Below are 19,453 nucleotides of genomic sequence, written 5' to 3' on the forward strand. Positions count from 1 at the left end.
CTGATATGCAGAGTGGGGGTCATTTCTCTCTCCATGGAGACACCTCAGCCACACCGCACGAAGACACCTGAACCGTGCTTTAATTGGTCTAACATGCCCGCAGTACAGCAGGTTCCACAGATTAAATGAATTTGAACCCTGGTGGAGGGCTGGTAATTAAAGATAACGAAGGGCTCTTCCCGTGGGTCCCCTGAGCTCTGCTGCCTTTTGCCTGCGTCAGTTTTTTTAGCCTGCCTGGCAAATGAGTCCAGGAACAGCTGGTTGCCACAACATCAGCGGTGCCTGAAGGTGAAATATGGGCTGGATGGATGACTTAACAGAAATAACAGTGGTAGTGATTACACTGTGGGTCATGTCAGTGATAGCTATAGATCAAAAATCAGTTCTTTATCATAAGAAAGCAAAATATCAAAGACTTTCATAGGATTCAACAGGTCCTTAACATGCCATTGTTATGCTGTACCCTAGAAATAACACAGAACAACACCATCCAAATAAGTTTATGTGCCCTCACTTCCTGACATCATGGTCAGATATGAGCATAGAGTTCTACATTTTAGCCTAAACAAGTAATGCTATGTGGTAATTGCACAGCAAATTTCTAGAGTGAAAAAATCAGGAGTTGGACAAAAAGCAGTGAAGGAGTAAAATTTTTGGAGTTTATTCACACATTGAAACTCCAGCTCGTGTTAACTGTTACTCTTAAGCAGTGTGGAAAAAAGTAGTACATTCACTGGGTGTTCAGGGCAGTCAATCACCTCCACCTGAGAGTTCATTCACAACGTTTCTCTCGCTCCTACTTATACAGAGACAGGTACGTGACCAGTTTTACTTCTTAAACCGTTGTTAATGTTGATATGTTTCGGTTTATGTAATATAAAACTGAATACTGGCCAGGACTAACTGACTTGTAAGTAAGAATGTCAATTTTCCAACTCTTGCAGAACGTGTTTGAACGTTGCTATCAGTGAGACAACTGGGTAAGCTAGCTTCTTCCAGTCGCGCTCATATTTCATGTATTAAATGAACACTGGCTCTTCTCATTACGTCTGGTGTCGTTAAAAAGTAGTTTTGCTAGCTTCGCGTTAGGTTGTTTCTATGTTTTACTGTGTATTTACTGCGCGTGTCGTTTTTAGACTAACTTCTGTAACAACATCGGACTGGACACGCCGCGGCTTAAGGCTGCATGACAGGACACCGGGGCCTTCACGAGAGGAACACTGACAGGTAACAGTAATGCTTCACATTTACCACGAAAAACTTTGACAAGCAACGCGACCGTGACTACTGTAATTGTGAATCAAATGGTGGAAACACGGTCGGCTAGTAGTGCTAAATAATGTGATTAAATGCAGACTAAGCTAATAGAGAACACCAGTGATAACAGTTCATTGTTTAGAGTGCTGTTGTGTGCAGACATTAGATTGCAAGCTCTGTAAATTGGCTATGCTGAGCATAAGCATATTTTTTACACAAACTGTTGCTGTTTTTCAGTCTGCCAGTAACTTTTTTCTACTGGCAAATGGTTTTAAATGGGAAAAGATAGCCCACCCAATTTTTTCTCAAAATATAATTTTTGCCTACACCACACTGGGCCTCCTTTACTTTAAAAATGGTTAAAAATAATGCATTATATACTGTAACAGCCCCAACACAGACAGATTGTTACAGTTACAATCCATTCTTTGCTATTCATGTTTATATTAAATCTCCTTTTTCCCTTAAGTGCTCAAGATGCTGATAAAGGTGAAATACAAAGGGACAAGGAAATATGTTAAACTGGATGAAATCAGCTTCTCCGATTTTATCGGTTTGGGTAAGTTACATTAATTTTGAATTAAGTAATTCATGGGGCTGTAATGATAATGTGTTAATGGAGTATTGCTTGTCATGCTTCAGTTCATCAGAAATTTCTGATACCAGAAGATACAATGCTGAAAATCACAGATGACCAGGGAATAGAGGTGGATGAGGATGTCTTTCCGGAGCTTGCGACAGTTAAAGATGTCTGTTTTGTCATCTACACTGATGGTGGTAAAGTGGTGTCAGTTTGTTTTATTATTATTAAGTGATGATATTCTTGAGAAAAATGTTCCCTTTGAAAGAAATGTGTCAGTGTTTAATTTTTTTTTAATCAAAATAATTTAATATTTTTAAAAAAAGTACAACCAAATGTCTGCTTTTCAGACCTCCAACCACCAGACCTTTCCAAGGACAACGCTGACAGTGCAGACCTGGCCGAGTATATAACACTCACACCATGTGGTAGGGAATGTTATTGTGTTCAGAATGAAAATACTAAGTAACTATTCTCTGTTGATAGCAAGTAGTAATGTTGATTTTGGTGGTCAGGGTTATGCCTTATACACTGATGTTTTTTTTTATCCTCAGATTTCGCACTTCTGCAGCCAGGTGAAGGATCCTCCTCCTCAAGTCTAACAGATACACTGTCCATCTCGAGCTTAAGCAGCCCAAGAAGTGAAACAAGTGATGCCGGATATCAACTTGCTCAACCTGATATGGACAGCACCCGTGCAAGAAGTGTAAGTGTAATAATTTACATTCTTGACAGTTTGCCAGTTGGTTAGCGTAATTTAGGATGCAGATTAAACTCAGGGACTACAGATATTGAAAGCCTAATCCTAATTGATATTTTTTTGTGACAGATTGATGTTTCCTTAAATAATCAGTACTTTTGGCTGCTATGATCTTTTTAAAAATCTATTCCAATTAGGTGGTGGAGCAGATTCTGACCTCAAAGCCAGCAGGGATGACCGTGATCAAGGAGTATGAAGACACAGGGAGTTTGAAAGATTCAACTCGGCGATTAATGGTGAACATCATTGTGGCTCACATGCGTGAAAAGGAAGGGTAAGAAGCTTGATGCTAGTACCTAAATTTTCTTTTTTTTCAGTGAAGGAAAGAATCTTTTCACAAACAGTTTTTATATATTTTAGGAGAGCAGTAGCCAAAACAACCAAGGAGTTTCATGCTCTTGGGATTGTGTCACTCTTCCCATCTTTGAAGGATCCATACTCAAAAAAGGGATATGTGAGTTTGCATTGTAAATACAGTGTGAAATACTGATCTTTTTCAGAATTTTACTATTTGCTTTCCTTTGAAACTTTAAAGTGTCAGAACTCTAACCACAGATATTATTATTTCCAGGAACATTTCTATGACATCCAGAGCAACAAAGGTTTTCTTGAGTGGAGGGTGAAGACAGTTCAACGTCAGTCTAAAACTGCATCAACTTCCCACAACAAAGTGGTGCGTAAAGGAGGTCCCACATCTTCAAGGACAGTTGGCCCCACCAATGACCAGCAATCAGGAGATGGCTGCATGGAAGCAATGTCTCTTCTTCACCACACAACCGACCATGACTTAGTCTTGCAGAAGATGAGAGAAACATTCCTCTATCGCCAACAGATGATCCATGATCCACAGCAGTCAGCAGACATTCTCCAAATGTTCCCTCGTTTCTTGGACACTAAAGGACTGGTAGGAAACATTTGAATAATATTTCTTAAAATAAATTTTATTCAATTGATATGATTGTAATGGTAGTTCCTTCCACTTTACATTAGATTTTGCAGGATTTCTTGCTGATGTTTGGATCAGAGACTTCATCCAGGTTCCTGGAAAAGTGGACCACCTGCTTTAAAGACAAGATCATCCGAGAGGCCAGGAGCCTGAGAGAGACACCTCTTCTGAAAAAACACCTCAACTCTGCCCTAAATGAAGAGTCTGACACTGCTGATGAGGAGCCAGGTATTATATTGTTAAGGATTTGTTTGCGATATCATAAGTTGCCATAACTTTTTAAGCAAATGGGAGTATATCTGATTATTACTGCCTCCTGTTTATCTTTTAAATAACAAGCAATTAGGAGAGGCTACTATGTTGTGTACAGGGTAAAAATGTAGAGAAAGATATTCTTAGGTAAAATATGTTGATTTTTGTCTGCAGAGTGGGACAGCGACATGGCCTCCCTTCTTGTCTTGATGCATCTGCTTACACCTCAACCAGCTGGACGTAAGCGGCCAAAAAAGATCAGTGTTGCAGAGGCTGCAGATCATTTAGTGCTATTTCGGAAGGTTTGTAAAAGCCACATGATCTTTTCCAGTATTTTGTAACATTTTTTTGTAGTTAACTGCTTATGTGACAATGCTTCTTTGTGTTTCAGGCGTGCCAGAGCTTGGAGGATCACCTTACCGCAGAGCGAAACCCCCAGCCATATCTTTTGGCCACAGGAACCTCACGAGCACAGGTTTTCAGCTTCTACATAGTCTTGGATGGGAAGCTTCTTCCATGTCAGTCAAGTACATCTTTGGGTGCATTTGATGAGCTGTTCAAGTCTCATTTTGTTTTCAGTCTGAAATATGATGATGCTCTCTCCAGCCTGTACACATTTTTACAGACTACACTGTACAACATTGACATTGACACCACAGAAGAAACTCCAAGAGTCAAAGAGTTAAGAGCAAAGTTGTTGAACAAGCAGTAGTGCGTTCAGCTAGCTAAAATGCTGAGATGTTTCCTCTGTGCGTCATCCTTTGGTACAGCTCTGCTGTTGTTCAGGCACCTCAAACTAATTCATGGACTGTATCCAGGGAAAAATTTAAGATTAAAATGTGGTCAATGCTTAATGATGAGTTGAACTGTTTACATTATGTCTGTAATCCTGCATTACAAGTAAGTCACATTTGTTAAATGTGTTCAATATGTCAAAGGTTTTTGACAAAGTTTGCACTGGATGTATTTTCTCCAAAGAATTCGTAGAAATCTAGTTGAGATTATTTGTTGAAACAATGAAAAATGCTTTTGTATAACCTTTTTTTTTTTTTGTTTGACTTACATTTTATAACATTGTTTTGCAACCTTTAAGCTGCCATTATAACAGTGTCTTTTGATTTGAGGTTTTACCTTATTTTCTACTTGAAGAACAATGTTATTTAACAAAGCTTATTGTTAGATAAATGATTTTACCAAAGTATAACTTGGTTCACAAGTATGTATTCATGCAGCGAAGTGTTGCTAACCTAATGTCTCAATGTTTTAAATAAAGAGAAGAATTAAAGTAATTTATTTGGTGTATTTCATATTTATTTTACCTAAAAAAAGCATTTTAGTGTCTTGAAATATTAACTCCATTAGTGTAAAATACAACACATATTAATAGTTGACTGTTAACACTGAAAAAGAGTTAACATAAATTTAACTAAATATAAGAGTTAATTGTACTCTGAATGGGAGTCATATTTTAACTCCTGTACATGTTCAGTTTTAACTCCTGATAGGAGTCAATAGATCAACTCTCAGAAAAGAGTTACTTTAACACAGCCCAAGAGTTTATTCGATGGTCTCACATGTACACTCAGATTGAGTTGATTTTAACTCACAGAGAGTTTATTCCCGGATCCTAAATTTGCTGTGTGGCTGTTAATAAAAATTAGATGCAACAAAGATGGACCTATTATGTTTAAATCAGTAGGATCAGTGATAGTTTCTAAATAACTAAGGTGGATACCTCAACCAACATCAAGCTAAAGCTGCTTGCAGTTTCTGTGCATGAGTGTGTGCTTGTGTGTGTGTGTGAGAGAGAGAGAGAGACACAGGGAGGAACTCATCCACCTTATCTGTCTCCTTCCGCCCTTTCTCTTCAGCGGCCTCTTTCTCTCCCTGTATGTGTGTGTTTGAAGATCAAACTCCCTCCTGACCAAAGGCACAAGTCAGTAAAGAAGCATTATACTGTATAGATGCTGCAGGAATATTACAGTTCACAGTGACGGGAATATCGCATTGCAATGTGTGCACATGGAGCTGGAAAGTGATGCCACCTTTGTTGACCCATATCCCCATTCATAAGCTGATGAGCCTCTTAAACGTACCACCTTGACAATGTTGTCCTGCATCCAGGAATAGAGGACAGAAGTGACGACTCAGCGCTATGTCCACCCAGCGAGCAGCGAACACAGCGCATTCAGCGCTGCGCCTGAGACCAGCTCTGTGCTTTGTGTTGGACACCGTGAAACATAACACAAGAAAAAAACATCAACATTCAGTGAGATATAAAACTAAATGAATAAAAAGTCAAAAAGAAGAAAAGGTAGGTAAATAAAACCACTTAAAATGTATCAGGCTCAAACTAGCCAAGTCACAGCTCTCTCCTATCATTATACAGTGTTGAACAAGAAGGGAAATGGGAAATGCAGTGTGAGCAAAAAGGATATAAACATGTCCTTGGACTGATAATACAGAATAAACGAGGAGGTGAGTGGAGAAAGTGATCCAGTGAAAGGTAACTAGAGACACCAGGGAACAAAATTGCAGTATATTCATAATTTGAATGTTATCATAAAGTCACTCACACTAACGCTGCCCTTAATAGGCCTGCCTCAAATATTGCTTTTTGACTGAGTAACCAGTAATTATGAGTTACGTGGGATCTGTCCTCTAAACTCTCAAAATAAGATACAAGTCACTCCAATCAACGCATTTATGAAAGAGTGGGCCTATATCAAAGCACCTATATGAGAGGTTCAGGTAGACTGTTAATGGCATTAGTCACTTTTGAGACTACATATTTGGCACAATTCATACAGAATCAATATGAGTCTCAGGCCCATCTTGAACATAATTTGCACAGAGGTTTCTGAAGAGCTACCCAGAATACAAAAGCCCAACTGGTGTTCACTGTTACAGCTGTATGTGTTCGCTGTGCTGTTTGTCCCTTTTCCTCTCCGGTCCCCTCTCTGGCCAGGTGTGCTACACCTGGTTGCTCAGTGACATGCTCCCGTCCTGGGCATGAAGTGCCTGAAAGCAGCATCAGAAGGAAGGCTGCTGGCATGGGGAATGCTGGTCTTGATGTCTATCAGCCTGGGACTTTTATGTGACTTTGTGTCTTTTGGTTGCCTTAATTTAGTGTCTTGGTTGCAAGAATGTCCCTATTTTAAAAAATCTGATTTTGTTTCTACAAAGGTGTTTTTCTGTGAAGTTCTCAACGTAGAGTTGCCTAAGGGTGGAGCGTAACAGCCACAACTAAGGTAGAAGAAATGAATTCACACTGAATGTTGTGATGTTATCAACTATTGTAATGTGCCACGTGCACTGACCTCTTGTAGCTGCCATCTTTTTTCCCCTTAATTTTCTGTTAACATTCATGAAACTTTGTTTAAAAGTGAGTTGGTGTCTGTGGACACTGTCACTGTGCATCTTGAGACAGCAAATTTATTCGTGGATATCTTTAGCTCTGGCGCCATCTAGTGGAAAAAAACTGCAGTGACGCTTACTGCACTGACATAAAGGGAGTAAACTTTATGCATCAGGGATCAAGATTAAGATTTGCTAAATGCTAAATGTCATGATGCTATTTCTTAACAAGGGACGAAAAATCTTTCTGAATCAGCAAAGATCCACTATATGGTAATTGAAATGTTCTATATAAGGATGCATGTCCACTTTGGTCATTACTGCTTTAGGTGTTTCTTTCACAGGGCCTGAGGTTTTTGTCTCTTTTCACACTGATACTACACCCTGCATTCTGTCTGCCTCCCCCCGTCTTATCTTTACAGCCTTGAAGATTCCCAGACACCAAGGCATGCAAGAAGTGTATGTGTATGTGTGTACATAGCCTATACGCGTATCTACAAGCGCAACACCAAATGACATGGCAAAATAGCTTCCTCTTTCCATCACAGCTTACTGCATGACACGTTTTTTTTTTTTATCTGAGAGAACACACTCGTTGTGCTTTTTTAAATATATACTTTTTTTTCCTTTACAAAAGCTATAGATGTACAGTTAAGAGTGCAAGTGTGAGCGAACTTGTATGTAGCGCTGCATGGGTGTGTGCTGTGATGCTGTCATGCTCTCATGTGGAAAACAATGGCTGAGGGCAACAGATGAAGAGTGGAGGCCCCTCGGCATTGTCTGAGCAGCAACAGATGTTGACCATATATTTCATCACACTTGACCTGTGTGTTTCTGGCCCTGGTCCCTTTAGAGAACTTGTTACAGTGCCTCATTGTGCTCGATGTAGCCTGATGTCTCCACAGATTTGCTACGGCCTGTGGCAATAAATGCATGGCTGTCCTGCTCTTAGGATCTTCCTGTCTAGAAGTGTGTTTGGAAAAGACTGATTTCCTGAATCTCACACATTTTCCTCATTACACATTGTAACGATCTGTTACTGAAACTACATAAAAAATATTTCATCAAGTTAAATAATCTGCATGCATGATCCGTCTGTGCAAATGTTGCTTTCCACACTAACAGCTCTTTTTTTGTAAAGAACTATAGATATGCTGCGTAGGAAGAAACAGGAAACGTCTGGGTTTCCTGTTCACATTATTTCTTTTAATCAGTTTGATCAAAATGTGAACTTCAGGCCAAATGAAACAAACCGCCGCCTTGTTGCGTAACACTGTTTTCAGCTTTTCTTTGCAAGTGGGTTTGTTTGCGGCGTCTCCACTAGAGCGCGCGCTGACAAACAGCGTCAAAGCTACCTGGGGCAGTAAACCGAGACCGGAAGTTACCAAAAATAAAAGTGCAACATTGGTGGAGGGATTCCGTAGTCTCAGAAATATAGCCGTTATAGGATAATATTTGTTGCTACAGTTCAAATTAATATTCTTAATATATATCTTAATATTATGATCTTATAAGCGCAGTAGCAACAGCAGCCAAGGCAACACACCTGAAAAATCTAAATGGCATGAACTGAATTTATATCCATTTATATCCAGGTGCAATATTTATCTCCATTATTTGCCAAAACAACGAGTGAAACCATAAACAAACCCAGAAGTTACGTTTCAGAACATTTTCTTTTGGAAAGTACCGACAGGAAGTGCTTTTATTTTGTACGCTGGCGGGCTTGACGGTGGCGAAGCGAGGCGACGGACTTTGTGGGATGGGAACAGACGAGTGTCTCCCAGTGTTTCCAGCTCCTGACAGTTTATTGTGGCGGGCCGGACACACGGGGGGACCCGCAGAGCTCATGTGGACCGGCGGACACACAAACCAGCGGGACACGGGAGCGCCAGGGGGGTCTGGAAAATGGGAGCGGTGAAGTGAAAAACGGCCGAAAAGCGGACTGTCTGGATGAAAGGCACCGAAGTAAGTTACTCTGAACGCAGGCTAACCAGAAAAGTCATGAAAGTAGGCCAGTTTTTGTGTATCCGTCCTCTTCCACCACTTCTGCGCTTGTCAGAAAGCGTTAAATGCTGGTCTTTCAGCCGTGTGGTTTCGGACACAGAAGCGCAGCAGACCAGCGGACCTCTGTGGTCAGATCAGGTTTCACGTTTGCCTCCGCGCTGAAGAAACCGCCCCTGGAGTCCCGACGGAACTGACCGGCCTCAAGTGTGCCGTTACCGCAGATTATTCAGCCGGACGCACAAACTTCACGCAGTCCACAAACGCGCCGTGAATGATACGCGCAGAGGTGACATGTGGAGCTGTGATTGACAGCTGGAAGGGGCGTGGCGGACTTGGATCGGAGGTATTGTTAACGGTACTTGCAGATACACGTGACAATTGTTTTGGATGATTTGTGTGGAAAGGTTGCGGTTGCAGGAGGTGCCCGCGGCGTGCAGCGAGTGTCTGGCCGCCCCCTGCGAGGACTTCCCGGGCATGGCATGGTGCATGGTGTTAATGCAGAGCGGGCAGTGACAGATTCAGCTGCTCAGACTTTAGTGATGTGGAGGAAGAAAGTCAGCTGTAAACAGATTGCAAGAACGATCTAACAGGAAAAAAGGAGAGCTCAGTAAGTGTTTGTTGGCATAGGTGCTGGTTGTGTGACAGAAACCGTGGTGGAAGAAGTTTTTTTTTTTTTTACTGAAGTAAAGAAGTACTGCAACGTCATTTATTAAATATTATTGAACAAGATATTAGTTAATTGATGAAGTATAGAGGCTACTCTTGGACCTGTTTGTGTGATAATGTTATATTTTACATGACTGGATTATTATTACTGATGGGTCTAAGCAGCATTTTCATGATGTTGCTAATGGAAGTGAGGCTGCTGTTAACTGCTGGGTAGTATAGTCTGTAACAATGCACTGTATTCAATGAATGGATCATAGTTTTTTTTTTTTATAAAATCCACTAAAGCTATCAGATAAATATAGTGCAGGAAAAAGAGCAATATTTCCCTCTGACATGTGCTGGAGTAGAGGTATAAAGGGGCATGAAGTGGAAACACTGAAGTAAAGTGCAAGTACCTTGAAACTGGACTAAAGTACAGCGCATGAGTAAACATCCACCACTGCTGCTTTTATAGGACATATAAGACATTTAGACTGAAAGGTTTTGGCCTGTTTCTCTGCCTCTGGTAAGTTAGACTAATATTAATATTAACTCCAGCTTTTGTTGTGTCAAATAAGATGAACATATATGTCGTGATAACTGCTATTGGCTGAAATCAGCTTGTGGGAAATCGTATAATCTCTTTTGCCGGAGATCAGCCTACAGTGAAGTTAACATACTACATCAGACCGTCTCACTGACAGAAGTGGTCGTTATATCCAGGCGGTGCGGTTCGTTACATGTCTCTTCTAGCTTTGCTAAAATGAACTTTGATGAATTTGATCAGTCCCCTTGCTTGTGAATGCATTTATTCGCCGTAACCGTGGGCGTCCCATTGCTGCCTAATTGTTTTAAAACACTTGAGTACCATCAGTTTGAATTAAACTCACTGCCTCCTCCCCAGTGTCATGCATTAATTTGGCTAAAAAGGATTAGTGTGGCATCCATCTTCTAATTACACAGTTTTCAGCCTTCAACTTGAAGATTAAATTGGGTCTTAATGACAAGAAGAATACACCAGGACGCTGCAGGATACTGAACAAATCAAGGGCTGGATGATGTTTGACACAGATGCAAGTAAATGAGTTAAATGGGAGAACAGAGGAGATTTAATGTTTGCTACGTTCACTGTCCTCTGCTTTAAATGTGCAGTTTCTTATTTTTGGAATAAATTTAGATAAAGAAAAGCCAGCCGGGACAAGAAATCTTTTGTTTGACTTTAGATAAGTAAATTGCTTGTGGGCAATAAAAGTGGTGCTTTAATATTGGCTTTTGACATCATTGTGTTTACACTGATAGCACACCGCGGTAATTAGATTATCACAGTAACAGTTTGGCCTGCATATATTTACGAGGTGATAAGTTGTAGTTATGTAATCGTGCCGTGAAAAGTAATCACTGCTGTATGGGTTTGCTGTATGAAGGTAAAAAGTAATAAAGTAAACACCTAATGGCTGATGATCCTCAGAGGACAGCAGGGGTTGTTGCGCTGCTTTCCCAGGACAAAGAGATGTGAAAAGGCCTCTGAAAGTGAGAAGGTGTTGGGGCGTGATTTCACAGGGCTTTGCCAATTGTCCACTCAGGGGGGTGCGCAGCACTAACCGCCGTTGCCTTTGGGTAATTGCAGTAGTCAGAATGTGTCTGATTTGAGGGCAGCACCAGCAGCAGTTTGCTGGTAGCTAAGATTTATTGGCGGGATGTTGAGCAGAACAGCTGGAGCAGAAAGTTTACAGTCCTCGCAGAAGCAACAGATGGAGCAAAGGATGCAGGAAAGGAAGGAGGGGCGGATGAATGTGGCTGCGAAACCACACAGAGGTGACGAGCTGGAGACGGCCGGCGTGGTAGACATAAAAAACGGATGACCACTTGGTTTTACTGGCAGTTTCCCATGTTTAGTCTGCATGTGGCTTCTCTGTGGTGTCCCAGCGAGGCACATCTCTTTGAGGCCTGCAGCTCGCTTGAGGTGAAGCAAAACTTGTAATTGCAGGGAGGTTGAGACGGACCTTACACTATGCATGAAGTCTGGTCACACCATGAATGAAGTTCCCCTCTGGCCTTTATGAGTGATTCATTTCATGGGTGGACTGTCATTTAGCTTCTGAAGAGCTCAACCAGAAAGCGTCTTGTTAAAATTTGCTCAGTGAGTGAAAGATTTGTGTACTCGGCTTCATTTGTCATGAAACTCGCCCATTCCTGTTTGGCACACACGCACACACACACACACACACACACACACACACAATACCATTATTGATATTAGTTATTTTTAGTTGCAACCTTTATGTAGCAGAAGACAATAACCCTAATTCTGTTTTCATCAAGATTAAAAAAATAGGTGGCAGTGAATGGCAATGGCTATGTACTGAGTGAGTGAAACACTAGAATCTTTCAGGTGATTACCTTTATGCAATCAGATATTCTCAGTATTACAAGCAGCCAGCAGCACTTAGTGAGTTCATGGGTCAAAAGAAAAGAAACTGTGCACATAGGTGAGCAGAGTTACACTTTGAGCCGTCGTAATTAGCCTGCATATGTTGCCCCACAAGTGTTTTGCAGGCTCTTACATAAGACAAGATAAAAAAAAACATTAACCTTGTCAAATAAACCTGCCAACAGCCCTAACCTGAGTCAGTTAGTGTGCCTTTACTGTCTATCCTAAACGACATTTGGAATTTAAAGCTAGTGTCAGTCTGAGGGTCAGAGACCATTTTTGTTTTAAAGCTTTTTGTGAGAACATACGAGCAAGTTTCTTTGAAGGACAGCATTTGCTCATGAAAGAAACAGACAGTGTAATGTCCACCGCCATCACTGTGATGTCCTGTTTATTCCATCATCAGTCAGGAACAAATGCCTTCAAGAATTTGAGGAAAAACAAGTGAGACCACTACAATCCTGTATAAAGTTGTGCCAAGCGACAGCCTGATCAATAATTGCAGTCTGCTCAACTCACCTCAATTTAAGAGATTGACTTAAGCTTTAACTGCATTTCTTAAGGCTTGATTTAATTTAATCCCGTGCTGTAAAACTGCAGGGTTTGTCTTTAACACACGCTCTGCTGTGTCATGTCAGAGCCATCTGACCATGACTGTTCATTTCTACCTGTTACACAACTCCTAACCTCTGTCCACATTTCATACTTAATCAACTGTGTGTGTGTGTGTGTGTGTGTGTGTGTGTGTGTGTGTGTGTATGCTTTGCATCGCTCAAGTTGAACTGGGTGAGCTCTGTTCATTTAAACATAAAGGGATAACGGCAACAGCTGCACAACAGCTGCATGAAAGGTATGACAGGTTCTTCTCTGGTTTTAGTGTGGATATTGATATATTCACTGTCATTTTCATATACTCATTATTATTTGTATGTACTGTATTGTACTTCAATTTAATATGATTTCAATGTGCATGCTTTGTTTCCTTTTTTTGTGTTTTTTTTTACTTCGGAGCTTTCACATGCAGTGCTATTATAGTAACAGACCATATGGCAGTATAAATATAAGTTGTCTCTGAATTAGTTTTATCTTGTCTCAATGCACCGAGGCACTGAGGTGTGCTCAGGGAGTGGGGATATCTCATTTTATCATATCTAATTTTAAGATGGAACAGGGATATGCACCCAAATTTACATTTTTACAGTCATGCGTGCAGAGTAAACTAAGAAAGTGCAAACGAACTCTTTGATCAAAAGAAATTAGGTCACATCCGTTGGGAGGCCAAAAGGGAGGGAAATTAGGGCTACTCAAGTTGCACCAATAAAAGCTTTAAGTCCTTTCACAAAGCCTAATAAATACGTAGAAGATGACATTTGAACAGGGACGGCTCCTCGAATTCCTAAAACCACAAAGTGTTCTTTGAATGAGTTTGGACAAGGTGTACTGATCTGATCTGGTAACTGAGATTGTCCATTTTTCTCAGGCAGTGATTGTTGTTTGAAAGCTGATTTGAACGTGATAAAGAATGTTTTTCATGAGAGAACACTTCTCTTGTCAATGAGAGTGGCAGGTTAAAAAGATTTGAAATGTAAATATTGGATTTGTTCTCTCTCTAGAACATAATGGCACTCCTCCTGTGGCTTGGCTTATCGCTGCTGGCCTCGGTTCAGTCCAGTGGTGTCAAGAACTGCCACCCTGGTTGCCGCTGTGAGGTGGAAAGCTACGGCCTGTTCGACAGCTTCAGTCTGACCAGGGTGGACTGCCGTGGGCTGGGACCCGGCACCACCATGCCTATCCCCATCCCGCTGGACACTTCTTCCTTAGACCTGTCCTCTAACGCCATGGGCCCGCTCAGTGACACCATGTTAGCTGGTCCAGGCTACACCACCCTCGTCAGCTTGGACCTAAGCAACAACCATATAACAAAGGTCAGTGGTTGGAGGAGCCTGAGTCTGGAATCTTTGGTCTGAAATGAGGCTACGTAACCTTTGAAAACTTACTTATACAAATGAAAACTTAAACTTATAATCAATAAAATGCATCCACAGGGTTATGTATTTGTGCGCAACTTATGGCTAAAGTTAGCCACTGTTAGGTAACTTTACGTAGATGCTGTAAAACCAGCATGCTGTAAAAAGTGTGTTAATTGTTTTGGTTCACTCTCACTGCTAGGGCTGGGCTATTTGGCCTAATAATATCACAATATTTCAGTATTTCTGCGATTTTGATATTCATGATGGTATGACAAAATACTGAAAAATGTTTGTGGTTTAGAACTCAAAATAGCTGTTGAGCCCTTGCAGGATTTTTGGCTCGCCTCATACTGAACCGGGTGCTTCTGCTTGAGGTTGTGACATATGTTTTGCTGTTACAATCTTATCGTCTTCTTACAATTGAATGATGTGATATGGCGCTCTACTACTCGCCTCTCTCACTTACAGCATTTTTACTTGTAAAAAGCAGCTGCTTTCATGAAAAAAAGCTGTAAAACCCCACCTAGTATAACCCCCCAGCACCAAAAGGCAAAGAGACAAAGGTAGCAGCTCCACAGTGGAAGATATGCAGCTAAAGAGCCAGACATTTCCCTCTGGAGTTGGTGGAGACCAAAACAGAGCTAATAGAGTAAATATTGGACTTAACAACACAACTCCAAATGAAAGCTGATGTTGCTCCTTTACTGCTAGATGTGTAAATAAGAAGCTGTTTGCTAACAAGTCACCATATCAATGTTTTTGTTGTCCACCAGTGTGTAAAAAAAAAATCTGTTATTGTAGATAAGAGACCAGAGTATTTTCTCCTTATTGCTACGACTGTTTTGCTACGTTTTAGTATTTTACAGGTAAAAATTTCAGTGGTTTTGTTATGAAAAATGAATAAATTAGACTATAACCAAAGTCATAACCACAGTAAATGTAAACAAAGTTTTTGCTTACTTATATTTAAACACACACACATGTACACCTCAGGCCTATGATGTTGCTCTATGAGGCACTACAAGCTAATGGTCAAAATGCCTTTTTCTCAACAATATAAAAGTTAAGCTGGTCACCCCAAAAGCTGTTTGCTTGGATGGTTATTTTTATAAATAAATACTCAAACATATATGTTTTAAACATATATTTGACTTAAACAAAGAGTTGCTGTATATGTCAAATCTCATGGTATACCTTTATTTCACTGCCATCTGAAAATACTAGCTCTTAAAATGTCTTTTTCTTTGTGTTCCCTCTCCCCTACCTTTGCATTTTCAGGTAAGCCCCAATGCTTTGTCCAAACTGCGTTACCTGGAGACTCTGGATCTGAGCCACAACAACTTGGAGAGCCTCTCCCCGAGCTGTTTCTCTGGCCTCCCTCTGGCTGATGTTGACCTCAGCTACAACAGCTTCCAAGAGTTCGACATGGACGTTTTCACTACTAAAGTTAATGGGGAACCTGTCAGCGTGGATCTATCTCATAACAAGCTCGTGTCAGTCTCTATGACTTTGCGTGGAAGAGTACTACACATTCAAAGTTTAAATTTGTCAGCAAATCGGCTGTTGAGCGTACCGAGACTGGCAGGACTTCCGCTGAGGTACCTCAATCTAGATAGCAACCCCATCGCCCGAATCAAGGAGGGAGCTTTCACTCAGTTGAGTGATCTGGTGTCTTTATCCATCAGTGGCCTCCATGAGCTTCAGGAAATCGAGCCACACAGCTTCAAGGGCCTCCAGAGTCTGCAAGTCCTGGATCTCTCAAACAACCCCAAGCTCAAGAGCCTGAGCCCTGTGGTTTTCAGCGGACTAGACTCCTTGCAAGAGCTGAATTTGTCTGGCTCTGGTGTGGCGTCCTTGCCAAATAACATGCTGACTCACCTGCCCAGTATTAAGAGTATTACACTGGGAGAACACATCCACTGCTGGAGGACCCAGAAGCAGGGACAGTTCCACCGGCAGCTGGGTCAGGTCCAACACAACGAGGTGCTGAGCTGTAATGTGGAGGGCATCGTGTTGTGAGACTGTGGAAGTGGACCACTCTTTAAGGGGCCAGTATACTCCGTCAGAAGTGCTTGTCAGATGGTCGAGTAGTTTCAGAAACCCACTCCTCCCACATCTTTCCCATGTCGGAGTTGAGGTTCTGGGCCCGGCCATTTCTGTCACTTTCCGAAACTGATGTTCTGGTGTTCACACCCTCGTCACGCTGCTTTTCTTTCCTGACACAACTATTTCTGGTACTTTTCATATGAGCGACTGAGTGCAACAATATCGCAACCCCCCTCTCTGTGACGGGGTCCGCCTTCTAGTGTAGCCAACTGTAAACACTTTGATTTCCAATGTGCTCGGACAACACGTCGTAGGAGAATATCCCCCAGCCCTTATAGTCCCAATGCCAGAGCTGTGCCTTATCTGCCTTTTTTGTGTTACTCTCACTTAAGTACCTCTGTTCCAAGGTGAAACTGGAATCTGTCTTAACGGTTTAACGTAGCCTTCACAAACTCCTGACACAAACATCATGAATTCTGTACCTTTTTGAAACACAATGACAAAATGTCCAGCATTTTACACGGCACAGAAAATGTCTTTTTCATCTTCATCTTACCCAGTAGTCTAAACTGGTAGGAAACCTTTCTTCAATCCAAAACTTTAAGCAATGTTTTTACGTCATGTTCTTCATTTAAAGTGGGACCATTGAGAGTTATTTGCACTTGTTCCAGTTACGGTATTTTTATAATGATGCACTTACACATGGCTAAATGTCACCCAGTCTTAATAGAAAACTCTCTTTACATTTCTCATTATATCCACACTGAACAATATTGTTGACCACTAGGATTTTTTCATTTGACTTTGAATGTGATGTTCTGCTGAAATGATTAAAGGGATGGTTTGACATTTTGGGAAATGCACATATTTGCTTTCAGGTGAGGAGTTAGATCAGAAGATTGATAGCTAACTGGCTTCAGGATAGCTTAGCTTAGCACAAAGACTGGAAATTGTGGCAAAAGGCTAGCCTGGTTCTCTCCAAATTCACCCACCAGCACTGCAGGATCACTAACTAACATATTATGTCTTCGTTTGTTAAGACAAAAAACAAAACATAAAAAGTGTGGTTGTAAGGGGAAGTGCTGTTTCCTGGCTGGTTTAGTGACTCCCTGGAGTCTTGTCATGAGGTTTCAAGGCAACCAGCAGAGATCCCCTGAACAACCACAACCAGCTGTTTAACTTTATGTACATTAAAGAAATGAGATATTGCCTGTTAATTAGGTGATTTCTTTCCCTTTGGACAGAGCTAGCTGTTTCCACCATTTTCCCGCCGTCATCCCAGCTAAGCTAGCTAGCTTAGCTTGGCCGCTTGCTGTAGCTCTATATGTACAGTGGAGACATAAGAGTGGTTTGAGTCTTCTTATCTGACTCTCAGCTAGAAAGCAAATAAATGAACTTCCCAAAAATCTGAAACTGTACAATCTGAGGACTAGAGACTAGTGTTATTATAACACTGTAACAAACTTTGTATTTTCTTTTTTACACCCACACAATGACCATTTAATTTTTTTTTATTTGTTTCCATGAATACTAGCCCAACCTTACAACTTGTCCATGTGTTTGAACTGTTTATCTTCATAATGACACTAAGTTTGGCCTTTGCAAATTAGGTGCATGCAGCCTTGGATGTGGATCTGTGTTTTGTTTGTTTTTATGACATAACACGACAGGAGTGAACAAGCCGTGAACATGTTGGTTGGGACTGAACCTGCTGCCACATCAGTCTCTAATGGAGAAAGACTGATGTTTCACAACAAATTTGATGAATGAAGTACGACAGTTTTTACCGGTAACCAAGTGATGCAAGTACAGTATGTGTCAACTTTGATGTGTAAACACCAAGCTGTGCGGTGCTGTATTGTGTAACCTTACCTTGGCATTCCCGTGGTATTTCTGTGGACCTGAAAGGGTGATCAGCCTCAAGACTGCATGTTAGGGTTTTGAATGTCAGCAATCTGTAAAGGCTTCGGGCCTTTTGTGTTTTAATTCTGCAATTTTAAAGGAAATCCACCTTTCCATTTGGGTAATTGAAAGTCAGCTGAGCCCAGTCTTGGTGTAGAAGTTTGTATTTATGTAACTATATTGTATATAGCTTTATATATATTTGAATCATATGTGTAATAAATTGACTATTCTCACACTCAGTGGTACGAAAGACTGCTGGAAGTTCTGTTTGACGTAAAAATGGCAACAATTGTTAGGTGTGTCAGCGAAGGAGCATAAACACGCATTAAAATGAGACCACAAACAAGGAAAGAACGTGTCAGTGTCGACACTGTATTTAACATTTTGCTCGAGATCCTGTTTTTCAAAGCAGTGCGTGATGTGTCTCTATGCACAGGACTGACTCATCGCAGGGTGTGCCTCTCTACAGGACAAGAGAAAAGCTTTAGATCTCACAGCTTTACTTACAGCAGTTTCTTCACTTTTTTTAACAACTCAGTAACATGCTTTGTGTAGAGTTTTTTTTTTTCTTTATGCTGTGTTTACTTGAAAGTGTCTGGATACGTAGACAAATGCACACACTTCTGGTCTTGAATGGTCTCTAAAAACCAGTAAAGTGGGCAGAAACGCCAGGGTTTGGCAGAATACCACGCTACAGCGGGCTGGCAGCCTGCCAAGGAGGTGGCTGGGAGGGAGACGAGTAGAGAAAGGAGGAAAAGGGAAAAGAAAGCCGGGTTTCCGTCATGGCACCTCACACACCTCCTGTGCGGTGTCTGGCGATGAGTGTTTGTCCCTTGAGACAGAGAAAGCCCTCACATTATGCCTTCTTTTCTGTGACACATCTTTGAAACTCCAAGACACCCAGAAATGGCCAAAATAAGGCAGACTAAACCAAAAAGGGGTTGTCACAGATTACATCATTGTTGTACGTGCTTGAGAACACAGAGGACCTTTTGCTAGGTCTTGAAAGGAACCAAAGTCCCTGCAGTTGTCGTGTACTAGAGTCCCATTTATGCCTGTGTGTGTGTGTGTGAATGCAACTGTTCCCCTCATGCTGGTAGGAGGCTCTCCGAGAGCCCTCGGTAGATTGACCCCATTGCAGAAATCACTTCCAGATGCGTGGCTTTCTTTTTTGCTCACCTCCTGAAGTGATGGCCTGTTGAGACCGTAGGAGCTGACCATCCATCAGAAACTGGCATTCAGTAGCGGCGAGATAAACACCCGCTACGTCTCTGTGAAATCGCAGAGACATGTG

General features: G+C 41.4%; 1 protein-coding gene across 3 annotated transcripts; it reads left to right on the forward strand.

Moving 5' to 3' along the window:
* Window positions 1-8,894: 8,894 nt before the first annotated feature.
* On the forward strand, window positions 8,895-18,394 carry tsku (tsukushi small leucine rich proteoglycan homolog (Xenopus laevis)). 3 transcript variants are annotated; one of them, XM_041940639.1, is made up of 3 exons: window positions 8,895-9,120; window positions 13,852-14,163; window positions 15,487-18,394. In XM_041940639.1, exons 1-3 carry the CDS (start codon window positions 9,106-9,108, stop codon window positions 16,225-16,227), a joined length of 1,068 nt encoding a protein of 355 aa, XP_041796573.1. In that variant the 5' UTR covers window positions 8,895-9,105; the 3' UTR covers window positions 16,228-18,394. The 3 variants fall into 3 exon arrangements, with proteins under 3 accessions (XP_041796573.1, XP_041796572.1, XP_041796574.1); XM_041940638.1 differs by lacking the exon at window positions 8,895-9,120 and adding an exon at window positions 9,142-9,502; XM_041940640.1 differs by lacking the exon at window positions 8,895-9,120 and adding an exon at window positions 9,547-9,766.
* The last annotated feature ends 1,059 nt before the right edge of the window (window positions 18,395-19,453 follow it).

Source organism: Chelmon rostratus, chromosome 7 (assembly GCF_017976325.1).
Source record: "Chelmon rostratus isolate fCheRos1 chromosome 7, fCheRos1.pri, whole genome shotgun sequence".
Taxonomy (NCBI): domain Eukaryota; kingdom Metazoa; phylum Chordata; class Actinopteri; order Chaetodontiformes; family Chaetodontidae; genus Chelmon; species Chelmon rostratus.